We start from the raw sequence: 20,423 nt of genomic DNA on the forward strand, positions 1-20,423 counted from the left end.
ACCACTACTCCCAACAATAAATTTTGGCTGTGTATTCAATTGGCTCACATATATAGTTTGTATAAGTTATATACTGTGGAAAAACTCGGCACACACTTAAAATGTGTTTTTCTCTTGAATTTTATGCATTTTAAACATTAAATTCTTTATGATTTAAAAATGTGTATGTAGATCAGCATCAGTAATTGAAAAGGGGGAATTTTTTCATTAGCCATATACAAAAATATACGGACAGCACAGCGGCCAAACGTGAGCAGGATTTTAATTTTAACCCTACTTTAAATAAAGCCCCTTCACATGCAAATGTTTTTTTTTCTTAAATATTCAGGTGTTTTGCTCCTACAGTGGAGACAGTTATATTATTGTGCAATTGATGAAGCTTCATAAAATTCTTTAAAAGATTCGATTTCATATCTATTCTGTTTCAACACTTATTATCCCCTAGTCTGCTAAAACACTCCCCTTGTCCGCTAAAACACTCCCCTTGTCCACTAAAATACTCCCCAAGTCAGCTAAAACACTCCCCAAGTCAGCTAAAACACTCCCCTAGTCCGCTAAAATACTCCCTTAGTCCGCTAAAACACTCCTCTTGTCCGCTAAAACACTCCTCTTGTCCACTAAAACACTCCTCTTGTCCGCTTAAACACTCCCCTAGTCCGCTAAAACACTCCTCTTGTCCGCTAAAACACTCCTCTTGTCCGCTAAAATACTCCCCAAGTCAGCTAAAACACTCCCCTAGTCCGCTAAAATACTCCCCAAGTCAGCTAAAACACTCCCCTAGTCCGCTAAAATACTCCCTTAGTCCGCTAAAACACTCCTCTTGTCCGCTAAAACACTCCTCTTGTCCACTAAAACACTCCTCTTGTCCGCTAAAACACTCCTCTTGTCCGCTAAAACACTCCCCTAGTCCGCTAAAACACTCCTCTTGTCCGCTAAAACACTCTTCTTGTCCGCTAAAACACTCCCCTAGTCCGCTAAAACACTCCTCTTGTCCACTAAAATACTCCCCAAGTCAGCTAAAACACTCCGCATGTACGCTAAAATACTCCCTTAGTCCGCTAAAACACTCCTCTTGTCCACTAAAACACTCCCCTTGTCCGCTAAAACACTCCCCTAATCTGCTATAACACTCCCCTACTCCGCTATAACACACATTCGTCATTAAAAGCTCATAAATGAATGTCTGGTAGCTCCCTGTGATTTTAAATAATTTGAATATTGGTAGATTCGTACCCAATTTACGAAAACAACGAATAGATTCGCTATCCATGGATAACCTTATATTTTTGGAGATGATTTCCATGAATGTAGATGGATTATATTGGAGAGAATAGAGAATAGAACTTTTATTCTCTGCTATACTAAGAAGGTGGAAAACAAATGCAACATTAGATGGTCATTTCCGAGCACTTGTGACTCATGCCGACTTGTTAAGCTTCAACTATTTGGTATTCTCCTTTTCACTGCATGACCTAAAGGGTTTGTGGATAAATGGTGTACAGTTTGTGTTGCATCGGCCACAGTGATCCTTGGTGTAGGTGACATTTACCTACTGTGTGCTGATGAATAATCATCCAGTGATTTCATGAGCAGCTGAGGCAAGCGCCGTATTCTTACAGCATCGTCCATTGGGGTTAGCAATAGATCAGAGATTAGTTCAGAGTCATCCATTAACCCTTTGGCGCCCATCTATAGAAAAGATCTAAAATATTGTGTCTGCCCCTGGAGGTCTCATAATTTTGGCTTGTATTTTTTATTTTTTTTTTGTATCTCTTTGTACTTGCTGCCTCAGTGCTTCTATTTCCCGTTCACAAATCTGTCTCTCGTGGAGAGCTTAAGTAATTCTCCTTTATTCTAAATGACAATGAATCCTTGGATATTGCAAAGTGCTTTTGTGCTTCAGTGAGCACAACTGTAAAACTGAACTGCATGTGGGAAGTGCCTGAGCATACAGGCAGGCAGTGGTATTCTTACCATCTTATGCTGCTCATACTTATCAGAGCAGGAGAATAGTTTAAACTGCAGAATTCTACGGGAGACAAAACAGTGGGATCACCCATTAAGTTGCGTTCCGTAAAAAAAAAAAAAAGGAAGACTTTTCTTTTTTTTTTTTTTAACCCTTCGCTTCATTCATGGAACAGGTTCTGTTTTTGATTTTTCTTACATGAATCGGTTTACTGGTATACAATGGACTGAGGAATGCTTTTTCTTGGTGGGAGTTATCGTCAATGTGACTTTTGCACCTTAAGGCGCCTATAATGGATTCCACAGCCTCTGAATCCCTGGAGAATCAGTATACTTCTTCAAAATTAAAAAAAAAGGAATCCAATGACAAAATGGTCCAACGTTTGCAAGGGATGTGAGTATCATATGCTTCTTTATTATTGACTGAATGTGATGTGTTCAGTATTATGACTCAAGTCTGTTAGAGGCGACACTGTGTTTGATATGAGGTGCTTCCGAATGTGGGCTGATCCTGTTGTAGTCTGTTGCTGGAGTTTTGTTTGATTTACATACCTATACAGTATCTTGCGACTTAGTTATACACTTTATGATGTGCTTTGCTCCATGAGTCCTGATTTGGATGAATATCGGGATAATCAGGTTTTCTGATGCCTTTATATAGAGACATGTTTTGTACATTGATCACAAAGTATATTTATACATTGGTTTGTTCACACTGTTCTTATGTTTAATATATATATATATATATATATATTTAGGAAGTGTAAAGTTGGGAAAGAACTCAAACAACTATATGATGGGAGCTTAGCAATGCTAAGTAGTCATTCAAGCAAAATGTGCATTTCTCTATTGATTTCCTGGCTGATAACAGCCCTAGTTCCTAGTATTATTTGCATTAAGAAGACTTGGCACTCCTATTGGTTGCGTTTGATAATAAGTGAGTTTATTTCACAAATGTATAGGCGTGGCAATCCCAAAAAGTTTTTTTACAACGTTTCGGTCTACATACGGACCTTCGTCAGGCACTATGTACAAAAAATAAAGTGAATACAAATCAATAACGGTGGAGTGATAATATATACATAATATATACATGATGATATATACAAAAGTCGGAGACACTTATAGGACGATAATGATGCGTTGTTGCCACATGGCATATGATAGAAGTGAATCTTCTCAAAAATAGTGCTCTCCTGGAGTTTCTTGCCAAAATCAGCGAGCCTAGAGTTACAGCTCCTGGATATACGAGATAATCCTCATGAGACCATGTTTAAAGACCTAAGGATAGATCTTACCCAACGGAAGCCCAATTGTTGTGGGTGCTTGGGTAGTGCACATCATGTGGTACATACATATAGCAGTATACTGAAGGATACAGATAGACACAGCGATTTATAATATAATGGTACATATTAGTAGCAGGACTGTAAGGCTTAGGTACTGAATACCCATTAAGTCAATTAAAACTCATTAAGTCAATAAAAATCAGGTTCTCTATACTTACCGGATTGCATGGTATATTAGAAGAATAATGGAAAGTATTAGGTATGCGGCACTGTGGCCGCTGCAGCGCTGGAGACGGGGTAGCGGAGAACCGCTTAGGAGAGAAGCGCTGGCGTTCTGGGGCGATCGCTGTGGTATATAAGGCAGCAGACCGGAAACCGGAAGTGACGTTCCGGTCTCAGCTGACGGTCGCTTGCGTTCCAGAGTGGAACGCGGAAGGATATCAAGTTTACAGCGATCGCACGGGGAACGGAGCTGGAGGTAAAGTAAGAAGATGTGGGCTGTGTCAATGTGTGTGATTAGGAGAGAGACTGTGTATGGGGAGTGTAAATGGTATGTTAGTAAATGGCATATGGTATAAGTGTGGAGAGAGAAGAAGTAGTCTCTGATTGGATGTAGAGGGGGTGTGGTGCATATGATCTATGAAAAAGTCATCACGGTGTGTGTGTGATGTGAATGTCTATGTGTCAGGAGTAAGTCCATGTATGGTGCATAGAGAGGGGGAAGGAGAAGAATATACCTATTGCAATGCGGTCTTCAAGTATTCAGGGAATCTGAAAAGAAACAAAGTATAGTTAGTGAGTGGGTGATACCAGAGATTAATGCATATTTTGTATCTCGTATTCCCTGTTCAGCCCATTTGGAGCCATTGCATTGCGGCGATGTATCCAAAAGGCTTCTCGTCTCATTAGTTGCTTGATCCTGTTACCACCTCATCTGGGTACAGGTACATGTTCCACCACCTGGAATCTTAGTTGGGAAATCTTATGTTTGGCTTGGGCAAAATGATATGGAAGGGGTAGTAAGAGCTTGTTGCAACGTATATCAGATTTATGTTTAGATATACGGTCTTTTATATGTTGGACAGTCTCTCCGACATACACCAAGCCACATGGGCACTTGATGACATATACCACGAATGATGAATTACAGGTGAAGTAGTCTTTGATGGGGTATGTTGTGCCAGTTCTGGGGTGGGATATTTTATCTCCCCTCAGCACATTGTTGCATTGGGAGCAGTTGAGGCAAGGAAAGGTGCCATATTTGGGTGACGACAGGAATCGTTGTCCTGTTTTGTTCTTGGAGGGACCTTCGTCTGCTTTCACCAATTTATCTCTTAAATTGGGCAGACGTTTAAAGCAGGGGCGAAACTGTCGCTTAAATTCAGGTATGGAGGGATGACTATTCGTAAGTATTGGCCAGTGCTTGCGTATGCTTTTATGTAATTTGAATATTGTGGGGTGGTATTGGTGGATGAAATTGATACATGGTTCCTTCTTTGATTCCTGTCTCACCTTGTGTTCCTGTGTTTTTAGTACGTGTTCAGGATAGCCACGTACTCTGAATTTGTCACGCATCTCTTGGAGACGTATTTCTCTTTGTGTGGGGTTGGAGACTATCCTATGGACCCTCTGCATTTGGGAATTCGGTAGGGATTTTTTGCAGGGATTGGAGTGGCAGCTAGAATAGTGTAGAAGGCTGTTCCTGTCTGTGGATTTAGTGAACAGATCACTCGAAAGTCTGCCTAGTGTGTCCTTGACAATAGTGGTGTCCAAAAAATCAATTTTTTGTTGGCTGAAATTGATGGTGAACTGTAACTCCGGCCAAATGGAGTTCAAGTAAGTATGGAACTCATTAAGTGTGTCTAGGGGCCCTGTCCATATGCATATAATGTCGTCTATAAATCTTTTCCATAGGATGACATGTGAGTGAAAATTGTTGTTGGAATAGACGAACCTCTCTTCAAAGTCTGTCATGTAGCTGTTGGCGTATGGGGGGGCCACATTGGAGCCCATGGCCGTACCCCTTATCTGCAAGTAGAATGTGTCTTGGAACATGAAATAGTTTTCATGTAAGACAAGGGTGAGTAGGTCAAGGCATAGTTTCCTAACTTCAGGGGGATGTTGTGATTCTCCCAGTAGTTTATTAACCGCCTGGAGTCCTTTGTGATGTTGTATGCTCGTGTATAGGCTTGATACGTCCCATGTGACCAAAATTGCCTCCGGTGGTATGGTATGTAGGTTGCGAATATGATGTAAGAAGTCATTAGTATCAAGTAAGAAGGAGCGTGATTGTTTGGTTAAGGGGGTAAGTATTTTCTCTATGAAGATGGCTAGTGGAGATAATATCGAGTCGGTCGAGGCAACTATAGGCCTGCCTGGTGGTTTGTGGAGACGTTTGTGAATCTTGGGTAACACGTAAAAAACTGGTATGACAGGGTTCTGGTTGAGGAGAAAGTTATATGTTTTTTGGTCTATTGTCTTCCCTTTGAGGTGTTGGTCGAGGGTGTGTCTGATCTTAGCGGAGAGTGTGGGAGTGGGGTCATGTGGGAGTTTATGATATACCTGTTCATCGGAAAGTTGTGTGAGGATTTCCTCTATGTAATCTTTCCTATCCATGACAACTATAGCTCCCCCCTTATCTGCTGGTTTTACAATAATCCGTTTGTCGTGGATAAGGGTTTCCAATGCCTGTTGATCTAAACTAGTGAAGTTGCTGGGGTAAAGTAGTGTGCCTTTTTCAATGTCCTTCCTATATTGGTCAAAATCTTTCTGGACCAGTGTTATGAAGTTTTCGACTGCGTGGTCGGTTTTAGGGGGCATAAAGGAACTTCTAGTAGAGAGTCCCAAATCAGTAGCTCGTATAAGAGCTTGTTGTGGTTCAGAGGGTACCCAAGTATGAGTGTTCTCTGAACCAAAGTGAGTTCTGAGTCTTATGGTTCTGTAGAACCGATGTAGATCCAGTTCAAGTTGAAAGGTATCTAGTTTTTGTGTGGGGCAGAAGGATAATCCTTTCTGTAATAGACTCATTTGTGCTGGACTCAGGTTGGAGGAGGAGATGTTGACTACTAGCGGGGATGTATTACCTGTGATCTGGTCGTCATCGTGGGTCCTTGTGTAGCGCCGATGTTGTCCTCCCCTCCTCGTCTTGGTCGTCCGCGTCTGCGGTCCCGTTGTCCTAAAAAACGACCTCGTGCTGATGGTGGTCCATAGAAGTCGGAGCCGGAACTGGAGGATTCCGCTGTGCCTCTGTATCCTTGATAGGGTGGTCGCGTAGGGTAGGTGTCCTGCCATCTGTATACCCTTTCCAGTAGATAATCTTGTGTGTCTCTTATGAATTTATCGCGTTTCTTCTGTTCTGATTCCTTCCTGAAGCGTTCCAGTTGTTGAGTTGTTTTTTCTTTCAGTGTTTTGATCTCTTCTGTTGTTAGTGTGGAGGTTAGTTGATTTTCAATCGTGGAAATGTTTTCTTCAGTCTTGATGATTTCTTTCTGTAGATATTCTACTGTTAAGGTGATCAGATCGAAGGAGCATTTGTTCAAAATTTGTTGGAAAGTGTTGCAGAATTCTTTGTTATCTTTGAAGATGGTGGGGCGAAGTGATACCCGTAGGCCTCTTGGTATCCGTTGTACCTTTAAGTATTCCGTCAGTGTTGCACAATGCAATTGGTAATTTAGTAGATTCCTAGAAACTCGTTCAAAATCCCTGGTCTTGTATTCGCTGTTGGCTGTTCGCCAACAGCGAATACAAGACCAGGGATTTTGAACGAGTTTCTAGGAATCTACTAAATTACCAATTGCATTGTGCAACACTGACGGAATACTTAAAGGTACAACGGATACCAAGAGGCCTACGGGTATCACTTCGCCCCACCATCTTCAAAGATAACAAAGAATTCTGCAACACTTTCCAACAAATTTTGAACAAATGCTCCTTCGATCTGATCACCTTAACAGTAGAATATCTACAGAAAGAAATCATCAAGACTGAAGAAAACATTTCCACGATTGAAAATCAACTAACCTCCACACTAACAACAGAAGAGATCAAAACACTGAAAGAAAAAACAACTCAACAACTGGAACGCTTCAGGAAGGAATCAGAACAGAAGAAACGCGATAAATTCATAAGAGACACACAAGATTATCTACTGGAAAGGGTATACAGATGGCAGGACACCTACCCTACGCGACCACCCTATCGAGGATACAGAGGCACAGCGGAATCCTCCAGTTCCGGCTCCGACTTCTATGGACCACCATCAGCACGAGGTCGTTTTTTAGGACAACGGGACCGCAGACGCGGACGACCAAGACGAGGAGGGGAGGACAACATCGGCGCTACACAAGGACCCACGATGACGACCAGATCACAGGTAATACATCCCCGCTAGTAGTCAACATCTCCTCCTCCAACCTGAGTCCAGCACAAATGAGTCTATTACAGAAAGGATTATCCTTCTGCCCCACACAAAAACTAGATACCTTTCAACTTGAACTGGATCTACATCGGTTCTACAGAACCATAAGACTCAGAACTCACTTTGGTTCAGAGAACACTCATACTTGGGTACCCTCTGAACCACAACAAGCTCTTATACGAGCTACTGATTTGGGACTCTCTACTAGAAGTTCCTTTATGCCCCCTAAAACCGACCACGCAGTCGAAAACTTTATAACACTGGTCCAGAAAGATTTTGACCAATATAGGAAGGACATTGAAAAAGGCACACTACTTTACCCCAGCAACTTCACTAGTTTAGATCAACAGGCATTGGAAACCCTTATCCACGACAAACGGATTATTGTAAAACCAGCAGATAAGGGGGGAGCTATAGTTGTCATGGATAGGAAAGATTACATAGAGGAAATCCTCACACAACTTTCCGATGAACAGGTATATCATAAACTCCCACATGACCCCACTCCCACACTCTCCGCTAAGATCAGACACACCCTCGACCAACACCTCAAAGGGAAGACAATAGACCAAAAAACATATAACTTTCTCCTCAACCAGAACCCTGTCATACCAGTTTTTTACATGTTACCCAAGATTCACAAACGTCTCCACAAACCACCAGGCAGGCCTATAGTTGCCTCGACCGACTCGATATTATCTCCACTAGCCATCTTCATAGAGAAAATACTTACCCCCTTAACCAAACAATCACGCTCCTTCTTACTTGATACTAATGACTTCTTACATCATATTCGCAACCTACATACCATACCACCGGAGGCAATTTTGGTCACATGGGACGTATCAAGCCTATACACGAGCATACAACATCACAAAGGACTCCAGGCGGTTAATAAACTACTGGGAGAATCACAACATCCCCCTGAAGTTAGGAAACTATGCCTTGACCTACTCACCCTTGTCTTACATGAAAACTATTTCATGTTCCAAGACACATTCTACTTGCAGATAAGGGGTACGGCCATGGGCTCCAATGTGGCCCCCCCATACGCCAACAGCTACATGACAGACTTTGAAGAGAGGTTCGTCTATTCCAACAACAATTTTCACTCACATGTCATCCTATGGAAAAGATTTATAGACGACATTATATGCATATGGACAGGGCCCCTAGACACACTTAATGAGTTCCATACTTACTTGAACTCCATTTGGCCGGAGTTACAGTTCACCATCAATTTCAGCCAACAAAAAATTGATTTTTTGGACACCACTATTGTCAAGGACACACTAGGCAGACTTTCGAGTGATCTGTTCACTAAATCCACAGACAGGAACAGCCTTCTACACTATTCTAGCTGCCACTCCAATCCCTGCAAAAAATCCCTACCGAATTCCCAAATGCAGAGGGTCCATAGGATAGTCTCCAACCCCACACAAAGAGAAATACGTCTCCAAGAGATGCGTGACAAATTCAGAGTACGTGGCTATCCTGAACACGTACTAAAAACACAGGAACACAAGGTGAGACAGGAATCAAAGAAGGAACCATGTATCAATTTCATCCACCAATACCACCCCACAATATTCAAATTACATAAAAGCATACGCAAGCACTGGCCAATACTTACGAATAGTCATCCCTCCATACCTGAATTTAAGCGACAGTTTCGCCCCTGCTTTAAACGTCTGCCCAATTTAAGAGATAAATTGGTGAAAGCAGACGAAGGTCCCTCCAAGAACAAAACAGGACAACGATTCCTGTCGTCACCCAAATATGGCACCTTTCCTTGCCTCAACTGCTCCCAATGCAACAATGTGCTGAGGGGAGATAAAATATCCCACCCCAGAACTGGCACAACATACCCCATCAAAGACTACTTCACCTGTAATTCATCATTCGTGGTATATGTCATCAAGTGCCCATGTGGCTTGGTGTATGTCGGAGAGACTGTCCAACATATAAAAGACCGTATATCTAAACATAAATCTGATATACGTTGCAACAAGCTCTTACTACCCCTTCCATATCATTTTGCCCAAGCCAAACATAAGATTTCCCAACTAAGATTCCAGGTGGTGGAACATGTACCTGTACCCAGACGAGGTGGTAACAGGATCAAGCAACTAATGAGACGAGAAGCCTTTTGGATACATCGCCTCAATGCAATGGCTCCAAATGGGCTGAACAGGGAATACGAGATACAAAATATGCATTAATCTCTGGTATCACCCACTCACTAACTATACTTTGTTTCTTTTCAGATTCCCTGAATACTTGAAGACCGCATTGCAATAGGTATATTCTTCTCCTTCCCCCTTTCTATGCACCATACATGGACTTACTCCTGACACATAGACATTCACATCACACACACACCGTGATGACTTTTTCATAGATCATATGCACCACACCCCCTCTACATCCAATCAGAGACTACTTCTTCTCTCTCCACACTTATACCATATGCCATTTACTAACATACCATTTACACTCCCCATACACAGTCTCTCTCCTAATCACACACATTGACACAGCCCACATCTTCTTACTTTACCTCCAGCTCCGTTCCCCGTGCGATCGCTGTAAACTTGATATCCTTCCGCGTTCCACTCTGGAACGCAAGCGACCGTCAGCTGAGACCGGAACGTCACTTCCGGTTTCCGGTCTGCTGCCTTATATACCACAGCGATCGCCCCAGAACGCCAGCGCTTCTCTCCTAAGCGGTTCTCCGCTACCCCGTCTCCAGCGCTGCAGCGGCCACAGTGCCGCATACCTAATACTTTCCATTATTCTTCTAATATACCATGCAATCCGGTAAGTATAGAGAACCTGATTTTTATTGACTTAATGAGTTTTAATTGACTTAATGGGTATTCAGTACCTAAGCCTTACAGTCCTGCTACTAATATGTACCATTATATTATAAATCGCTGTGTCTATCTGTATCCTTCAGTATACTGCTATATGTATGTACCACATGATGTGCACTACCCAAGCACCCACAACAATTGGGCTTCCGTTGGGTAAGATCTATCCTTAGGTCTTTAAACATGGTCTCATGAGGATTATCTCGTATATCCAGGAGCTGTAACTCTAGGCTCGCTGATTTTGGCAAGAAACTCCAGGAGAGCACTATTTTTGAGAAGATTCACTTCTATCATATGCCATGTGGCAACAACGCATCATTATCGTCCTATAAGTGTCTCCGACTTTTGTATATATCATCATGTATATATTATGTATATATTATCACTCCACCGTTATTGATTTGTATTCACTTTATTTTTTGTACATAGTGCCTGACGAAGGTCCGTATGTAGACCGAAACGTTGTAAAAAAACTTTTTGGGATTGCCACGCCTATACATTTGTGAAATAAACTCACTTATTATCAAACGCAACCAATAGGAGTGCCAAGTCTTCTTAATACTTATTCGATGGTCTTGTATCCTACTTGAGCACCCGGACAAGACAACGCAACAGAGAGTGACGTGTATTATCTTTAATAACCTAGTATTATTTGCAGCCTGAAGCACCTGTAAAATGAACAAAGAATGTCTGGATCAGAAAACTCTTCTAATTGCTTCATTAAATGTTCACACATACAAAAAAGTCATTTTCAGTAGAAAATTTGGACAGTAAGATTGAACTGGCATCAGAATCGATGACTTTTACAAATGGTGGATGACGTACACATTTATAATGTATTCTCTCATAATGAAAGCTAATATAATGCACATGACTTATTACTAGTTTTTATAATTAATATATTTTAAAATAAAAAAAATAAAGCAACTCTGCAAACAGTTTTGATTATTTTGTGTGTACAGTTTCTATTCAGACGTGTGGGTTTCCTGGGTAACAAACCTCAAACAAACCCTTGCGTAGTCTGGTCCTGCAGTCCTACTCTTTTCCTACTGCTTACTACCCTACCAAATGTACTGGAGCAAGAAGAAAAGGACAGATGGAGAGGAATATGACCGCAAGATCAGCTACCATACATTTGTTATTAAATTTGTGAACAGGGTTGGTTTTGTCAGACGAAGTATGGAGAGGATTTGTTGTATTTTTGTTTTAGCATTTACAATTGAGCTCTAACATTTCTATGTACTAAGTGATATTAGCATAGGACATTGTGGGAAATTTTATGTTGAGACTACAACAGGTAAAAACTAAAATGAAATTTTTGAAATTTTTTATGGGCACCAATTGTTATGAAAATTATTAACACCCTGTACTTACCCCTCTCAGGTGCTCTAGTCTTGCACAGCCTCTCCATTTACTGACGGCCTTTCTTGGTTTACAGAGGCACAGTGGTAATGTTCTCTGGATGCAGCCTGTATAAGCTATAGCGCATGCCACTGGAGAGGGGTAATTATAGGTTGTTATCCATGTATCACAGTATATATTATAGTATATAATGTTTATGATGACAGACACTTTACTTTATTTGCTGCAGTGTTCACATGGTTATAGAAAATCTCCTTAACATGACATTGATTTAGATGGGAGAGTGTTGTGGACATGCTTTGTGACCTGTGCAGAGGGAAGTGATCGAGAAGACACAGGGGGGGGGGGGGGGGTGTACATGTGTCCTGGAGTACAAGGCATAAAAACGTCGCAATTCTAGGCACATGGACAGAAAATTATCACTTTTTCATCCCTCACGTCACTTTCATGAAATGTAGGTGTGGTGGGGAGAGACACAAAGTAGGCGGGTACAGCCTTAAAGGAAACCTACCACTTGTAGTGGCAGGTTTCCGATGAAAATACCGGGCACCAGCTCAGGGTGAGCTGGTGCCGGAGCTTATTTTAGTTAGTGTTTTAAACCGCGGTATCGCGGTTTAAAACACTTTTTAAACGTTATAGCCGGCGCAGGCAGGTACGCGCTCGGCGCTTACCGTGCACGCGGCTCTCATTCACTTCCTATGTAGCCGCGTGCACGGTAAGCGCCGAGCGCGTGTTTAAAACACTAACTAAAATAAGCTCCGGCACCAGCTCACCCTGAGCTGGTGCCCGGTATTGCCATCGGAAACCTGCCACTACAAGTGGTAGGTTTCCTTTAATGCCAATTGGTGGAGCCAGAATGCGGATTATTAAGAATGGCACACTATGTGCCAGTCTTAATAAATTCCATCCTGCATCTCTTTAATTAATAACATGAACCTGTTTTATCTGCCTAGAACTTTATAATAGAGATGTTACTTTTTATATCATCCTGTTGTTAACGATAATTAGAACTGGGATGTTTACAGAGGAAGAGGAAGTGTCAGACTTTTATGAGACTTCGTGGCCATTGTACAAATTTTCAGCTAAATCTAAATCTATAAATTTCGCCAGGTGAACATATTCTGGAAGGTTATATATATTCCATACTCTGTTAGCAAAATTTACACTTTATAAACCACTCCCACTGCTGTATAATCAATATGAAATAATGTCTAAACATACATTCCTTAACCCCTTCCCGACATTTGACGTAATAGTACTGCATGGCGGGAGGTGCGTTCCCGCAAAATGCAGTACTATTACGTCAAGCTTCTGGCGCCGGCTCCTGAACGGAGCCGGCGCCAGAAGCTGCGGGTGTCAGCTATATATTATAGCCGGCACCCGCCTCTAACACCCGTGATCGGAGATTTCTCCGATCGCGGGTGTTAACCCCTAACACGCCGCGGTCGCGCTGACCGCGGCGTGTTAGAGGCATTTAAAAGGCATTGCAAGGGAATCGGACCCCCCCGCGACGCTTACCGGGGGGGTCCGCAGCTCCGATCGCAGCCCCGGGACTGCCGGTGCCCGGGGCTGCGCGATCTTGATCCGGAAGCCGGGTCCGTGCCTCCTGGCAGGACCCGGCTTTAAGACACTGGGCATGCGCAGCATGCTCAGTGTCTTACATTACACAGTGCAATACTTCTGTATTGCACTGTGTAACCTGTATAAGAGCTTGAACAAGTGATCAGAAGATCACTTGTTCAAGCTAAAATGTCAGTTACTGTAAAAAAAAGTTAAAACAATAAATAAAGTTTTTTTTTAATAAAAATAAAAAATAAAAGAAAGTGAAAGTCCCCACAAACACCACATTTCCCTGTACACAAGTAATAAAGTATAAAAAATACTAAATCACAAAAAAAACCCACTTATTTGGTATCGCTGCGTCCGTAACAATCTGTACAATAAATCCTAATCATAATTGGACCCGCTCGGTGAACGTAGTAGAAAAAAACCCCAAAAAACTTGCCAAAAATTAAAACTTTTTATCAAATTGCTTTACAAAAAATGTTCTAAAAAGTGATCCGAAAATGTTACAAGCACAAAAATGATACCACTGAAAAGAACTACTTTTTACGCAAAAAATAAGCTCACAACCAGCTCCGTCAATCAAAAAATACTATAGTTATGCTGCTATAAAAATGGAAATACTAAAACAAATGCAATTTTTTCTATTCTAGTTTTCCTTCAATAAAATTGGACAAATATAAATAAAACTATATAAATGAGGTATCACCGTAATCGTAGTGACCCGTAGAATAAAGATAATATATCATTGTTATGCTACAGTGAACACCCCCCCAAAAAAATGCTAAAAATCCAAAACAAGAATTGATGATTTTATTTTCCTCCACATGTAAAAAGTTAATAAAATTGCTTCAATAAACTAAAAACCCACTAAAATGAAGGTTTTTTTTACAGTGCATCTCGTCCCGCAAAAAATAAGCCCTTATTTGTCTAAATTGCTTAAATTCCCAACGCGCGTTGTTATAGAACGGTGCGGCGGGTAGTGACTTGCCAACACTGTTCAGACACAGTGATCGGGGCAAGATGGCGGCTGTTCCTGACAGCCATCCATCCTGCCCCATGGACCAGAATGGTTCCGTCCCCCCCACACCCCCAGTTCATGATCGCTGCTATTGGCTCATCAATTCAGACCAGCCAATAGAAGCGAATTTACTTATGACGTCAGTAATACCGATCACCATGTCTGTAGACACGGTGATCGGGCAGGGTGGCAGCTGTTCCTGACTGCCACCAATTTTGCCTTGCGGTCCAGAGGGTTTTGTTGCCCCCTCTGTCCATGTTTGCCGCTATTGGCTGGTCGATTTGGTCCAGCCAAAAGCAGCAATATTCGTCACAATGGGCATCGCTAGGGTGAATAAGAGCAACACTTGGCGATAATTTCCATACGAAAACGAAGATATGGTACAAAAGCGCTGGCCGTGCACATTGTACAGATGATGCTGTACAACTCTTACGAGCTGTTCCAATGTGCATGTCCTGCCGTATCATTTCTCCGTTTTCTAGAGGAAGGTATTAGGAAACTAATATTGGGACAAGAAGGACGGGGCCCCAGTACCTCTGGTTTAGATGTTCTAGGACAGCATTTTCCCGGTGAATTCTGCTGCTTCTAAAGGTAGGACTCAATAAAGAGTCTGTTCCAAAAGAGAAGTTAGGATGGACACTACATACTACTAAGAGACCCACGACACCTCCTGAGTGACAAAAGTTTAGTTGGTCCCCTGGTATATTCTACCTCCTTATACACAACACATTCACAATTCACGCCCAACCTGTTGTGAATTCATTTAGGTAAAATGAATAATTGTAACAACTGTTAGGTTACGTTGCTCCCTATACCCCTCCATTATTTCATAAGGGGCGCCACATAACGGGCACTGAACTTTGCAGAAATAATTGCAATTTCCATCTTGGACTCCATTGCACATCATATTTGGAAACCACCTGTATGTTCAAAATGCTCATTTCACCACGTGTATTACCCTACACCACATATTACACCTTGCTAAATTCCCCAAGGGGTGTACATTCAGCAATTAGGGTCACTTTTCGGGTTTTCCTCTGTTTTGGTACCACTACAGCTCTCCAAATGTATCCTGACACATGTGAAGGATTTCTGTCAAATTTGGCCACTAAAAGACAAACATCCCTCTTTTCCTCTACTGTGCGCCCATGAAGCATTTTATATGCACATGTGGGGTACTTCTACACTCGGGAGAAATAGTTTTACACCTTTTTCAGGGTTATTTAATGTATTATCCCTTGTGGCTTACAAAAATTAGGGGTAAAGTGACATTTATAGGAAAATTTTCACCTTTTTAATGTTTAGTGCCTAATTGGATCATTCACCTGTAGGGGCAAATACATATATTACACATTGCAAAATTCTCTAAGGGGTGTGCGTTCAAAAATTAGGGTCACTTATCGGATTCTTATCTGTTTTATACCACTAGGGTTCTCCAAATGCATGTCAAACATTTCTGTCAAATTTGGCTTCTAAAAGGCAAACATCCCCCTTCCCTTTTACTGTGCGCCCATACAACATTTTATATACACATGTGGGGTACTTCTACACTCGAGAGAAATAGGTTTACACATTTTGGGGGGTTATTACATATTTTTATCCCTTGTGGCTATAAAAAATTAGGAGTAAAATGACCTTTATAAGAAAATGTTCACCTTTTATCTATTTAAGTCCTAATTAAATCAAACAACTTTACGGACAAATACACATATTACACCTTGCTAAATTCTCTAAGGGGTGTACTTTCCAAAATGGTGATACTTGTTGGGGTTGCGCTCTGTTTTGGTACCACTACGGCTCTCTAAATGCATGCTGACACATGTAAAGGATGTCTGTCAAATTTGGCTTCTAAAAGGACAACGCCCCTCTTTCCCTTCTGAGCTTCACTGCGTACCCATACAACATTTTATTTGCATGTGTGGGGCAATTTTATACTCGGGAGAAATGCTAGTACACATTTTTTTGGGTTGTTTTATCTTTAATGCCTTATGGGATACAAAAAATAGCCGTAAAAGTGACTTTTTTGGGAAAATGTTCATATTTTTCCTTTTAGGGACCTAATTGAAGCAAACACCTGTAGGGGAAAATACATATATTACACCTTGCTAAATTCTCCAAAGGGTGCACTTTCCAAAATGGTGACACTTGTTGGGGTTCCCCTCTGTTTTGGTACCACTAGGGCTCTCCAAATGCATCCTGACACATGTAAAGGATGATTGTCAAATCTGGCTTCTAAAAGGCCAACGCCCCTCTTTCCCTTCTGAGCCCTACTGTGTACCCATACAACACTTTATATGAAAAAGTGGTGCAGTTCTGTGCTTAGGAGAAATAGTTTTACACATTTATGGGGGTTGTTTCATCTTTTATCCCTTGTGGCTTACAAAAATTTGGGGTAAAAGTGACTTTTTTGAGAAAATTTTCACCTTTTTTCCCTTTTGGGGCCTAATTGAATCAAACACCTGTTGGGGCAACTACACAAATTACACCTTGCTAAACTCTCCAAGGGGTGTACTTTCCAAAATGGTGTCTCTTGTTGGGGCTTTCCTCTGTTTTGGTACCATTATGGCTTTCCAAATGCATCCTGACACATGAAAACGTTTTCAGCCATATTTGCCCTGCAAAAACGAAACAACGCTCTTTCCATTCCAAGTGCCCCCCTGTGCCCGTACAGCAGGGTACAGTGACAAAATGGGTATTGGCATACTCAGGAGGAATTGCCCTCAACATTGTAAAATGCATTTTCCTTTTTAACCCATTGTGAAGGTGCAAATTTTAGTGTTCAATGAATCTATAGTGAGATAAAATTACATTTCTGTGATTTCACTTTCATTTATCTTTCACCCTCATGAAACGCTCATAGGGTTAACAAAATTCCCAAAGGTTGTTTTCAATATTTTGAGGGGTGTAGTTTCTGAAATGGTGTCATTTGTGGGGGTTTTCTGTCATGTAGGCCTTATAAAGTCACTTCTAACTAAATTGACCCTGCAAAAGTAGGTTTTGATGATTTTTGTGAAAATCTGAAAAATTGCACCTAAAGTTATAAGCCTCCTAACATCCTAAAAAAAGGAAAAGATGTTTGAAAAATGATGCCAAGTTAAAACAGACATATGGAAAATGTTAGTTATCAAGTTATTTTAGTGATATGACCAACTTTCCAAAAAGTAGAAAATTTTGAATTTGGAAAACATTGTTTTTTTCAAAAATTTTGCCAAATTTCCATTTATTTCATAAATAAATGTTAAATATATTGATTAAATTTCTCAACCAACAGGAAGTACAATGTGTCACGAAAAAACAATCTCAAAATCAACTGGATATGTTAAAGCGTTCCAAAGTTATAACCACTTAAATAGACACATGTCAGATTTTAAAAAATGGGCCGTGTCAGGAAGGTGAAAAGTGGCTTCAGCGTTAAGGGGTTAAAGAGAAAAAAATTATTATCCTGTTTATGAAATTGGCAGACTAAGTGTCTGCTGGGTGTCACTTTATCATTGATATGCAATGGTTGTCCATCAGTAATTCCTCCCAAACCCTTCCCATTCATCTTCATTAATGGCCAGCGTACTGTAAATTAATCAAACCTAGTTTTTTACGGGGATGCTACTAATTTTAGCGGCAACATGCATGTTTAGAGTTGATTTCACGTCAACTGTTGCTAAAGCAGCGCTAGAGGTTTTCAATTATACTGATCATTATACTTCGCAAGAAATCACTGCCATACTGTCTATTGGTTTCAAATTTGTTCTAATTTTTAGAATGCTGAATGACAGCCTACTGTATGACTATCTGCATGTCGCCAAAAAGAAATAAGTTGCATTGAGAGAGTGATTAAGGTTTTAGGAATAAGGAGAAGTCAAGTGGTATTCCTAGAAGGAGCGGTTTGTTGTTTTTGTTGGTTTTGTTGATTTTTTTTTACCCATTTTCTTTTTTTAAGAATAAACAAAAAGTAAATAACAGACAATTTATGTAGATTTCAGCACTCACAAGAACATTTAAAAAATGTATGAATAAAGGACAAGAGAGTTAACACTTTGTGAGTTGTCACTTTACTAGGACTTGGAGAAGTTGTGACCATCTGGGGAACGTTTCTCCAGCTGCACCACGCTTGATTATGTTGGGTGAATGCCAACCAGAAATGTTCATTGTCTTAAAGAGAGAATGCACAAACACGGCAAGATCATTCTAAAATTATTTTGATTTTACTACTGTTAAATAAGAAATAAATCATTGTCATTTTTAACCCTGTACATATTATGGATTCTTTTCTCTGTTTAGGAAACTGTTCAAGGCACTAGAAACTGTACCCTATAGTCTACATCTTAACAAAATTCATGACAAATTCATAGTAATAGACAGTGTAGAAAGTGTTTTATGTCATCAGCTGTGTTTTATGGAGGAAAACATGAAAGTAATTTAATATAGTTTGCAAGGAGAGTTGCAGTACAGGGGTATCTAGAAATGGTTTGGCCTCATAACAAACTTTTGGGCCCATCCAACCCCTGTATCTTTATGTTGTGTTCAGTGGATATAAAGGACACTGTGACATACAGTTACCCCTCCATTAAAATGTATTTGGTGCCCTAACCCTAACTGCTATTGTGGCCACAGAAAATGATACTCCTTTCACTGGTCCCCACAAAATTGACTTTTCCTTGATGCTCTGTAACAGTCATCTCTTCTATGCGGCTGCTATGCTCGGCTAAAGCAACTATAAAAACGAGTCAGAGCTCCACTCGCTTCCGAAAAGAAACAATGAAGCAGACAAAAGAAAATATTTCTCATTGTAGCAGAAATGTCTGATCAATTCAAGGTACGCCCATGATTCTACCATCTCTTATTTCCGAGTCGTCAACACCAATTCTACCCACAATACAAGGAGAAGTCAGGTATCAAAGTTCCAGATGAAGATAAACACTTTATTGTATATACTCACAATTGGAGCTATAAAGAAAATAATGAGTCATATCAGTGCCATAGACCGTGAATGGAGCGGCAGAGCTCACTTCCGTCCTGCTGCTCCATTCATTTGGGATACAACGGACCTCCTTATGTAACTTTCTGTGATATGAAGATATATAAAGAATATTGTTTATACTGTATCTAGTTGTGGTGTCGGAGGCTTTGTATTATTATATGACTCTTCACCTTCCAACGACTACAGCTATTTTATTTCTCCATTACCACAGCTGTATGAGGCTTGCTATCTGCAGAGCAGGTTGTGCTCTCTAGTGGCACCATTAAATATTCAATGCCATGTACTGGGAAGGGGAAACAAATTCCGTATGCATTAGAATTTCTATGAGATAGTTATTAAAATATTTTAATTAATCTGGCATTGGCACACGGGGACAGCTAACAAGTTTATGATGTTAGGGCTCTCTGCTTCTGTCGTGTGATGATACATCATTTGTGAAAAGTAAAACAAGGGAATACATTTATGTGTAACCTCATCTATGTTACTTCTGACCCCCAATGTTTCCCCCCTCACCTCACAAAGCCACCCCATGTTCCCCATCTCCTCACACAGCCACCCCATGTTCCCCATCTCCTCACACTGCCACCCCATGTTCCCCATCTCCTCACACTGCCACCCCATGTTCCCCATCTCCTCACACTGCCACCCCATGTTCCCCATCTCCTCACACAGCCACCCCATGTTCCCCATCTCCTCACACAGCCACCCCATGTTCCCCATCTCCTCACACAGCCACCCCATGTTCCCCTTCTCCTCACAGAGCCCTCCAATGTTTCCCCCTCTCCTCACGCAGCCACCCCATGTTCCCCCTCTCCTCACGCAGCCACCCCATGTTCCCCATCTCCTCACACAGCCATCCCATGTTCCCCCTCTCCTCACACAGCCATCCCATGTTCCCCCTCTCCTCACACAGACACCCCATGTTCCCCCTCTCCTCACACAGCCACCCCATGTTCCC

General features: G+C 41.2%; 1 protein-coding gene across 1 annotated transcript in view; it reads left to right on the top strand.

Moving 5' to 3' along the window:
* Positions 1 to 1,864: 1,864 nt before the first annotated feature.
* The window catches only part of PDE1A (phosphodiesterase 1A), a 195,534-nt gene continuing 176,975 nt past the window's right edge, over positions 1,865 to 20,423 (top strand). Inside the window, exon 1 of the mRNA XM_072121574.1 lies at positions 1,865 to 2,359. Within this exon, the coding sequence (XP_071977675.1) occupies positions 2,259 to 2,359 (101 nt within the window). The 5' untranslated portion in view covers positions 1,865 to 2,258. The remainder of the gene's footprint in view (positions 2,360 to 20,423) is intronic.

Source organism: Engystomops pustulosus, chromosome 8, assembly GCF_040894005.1.
Source record: "Engystomops pustulosus chromosome 8, aEngPut4.maternal, whole genome shotgun sequence".
In the NCBI taxonomy this organism is placed as follows: Eukaryota; Metazoa; Chordata; class Amphibia; order Anura; family Leptodactylidae; genus Engystomops; species Engystomops pustulosus.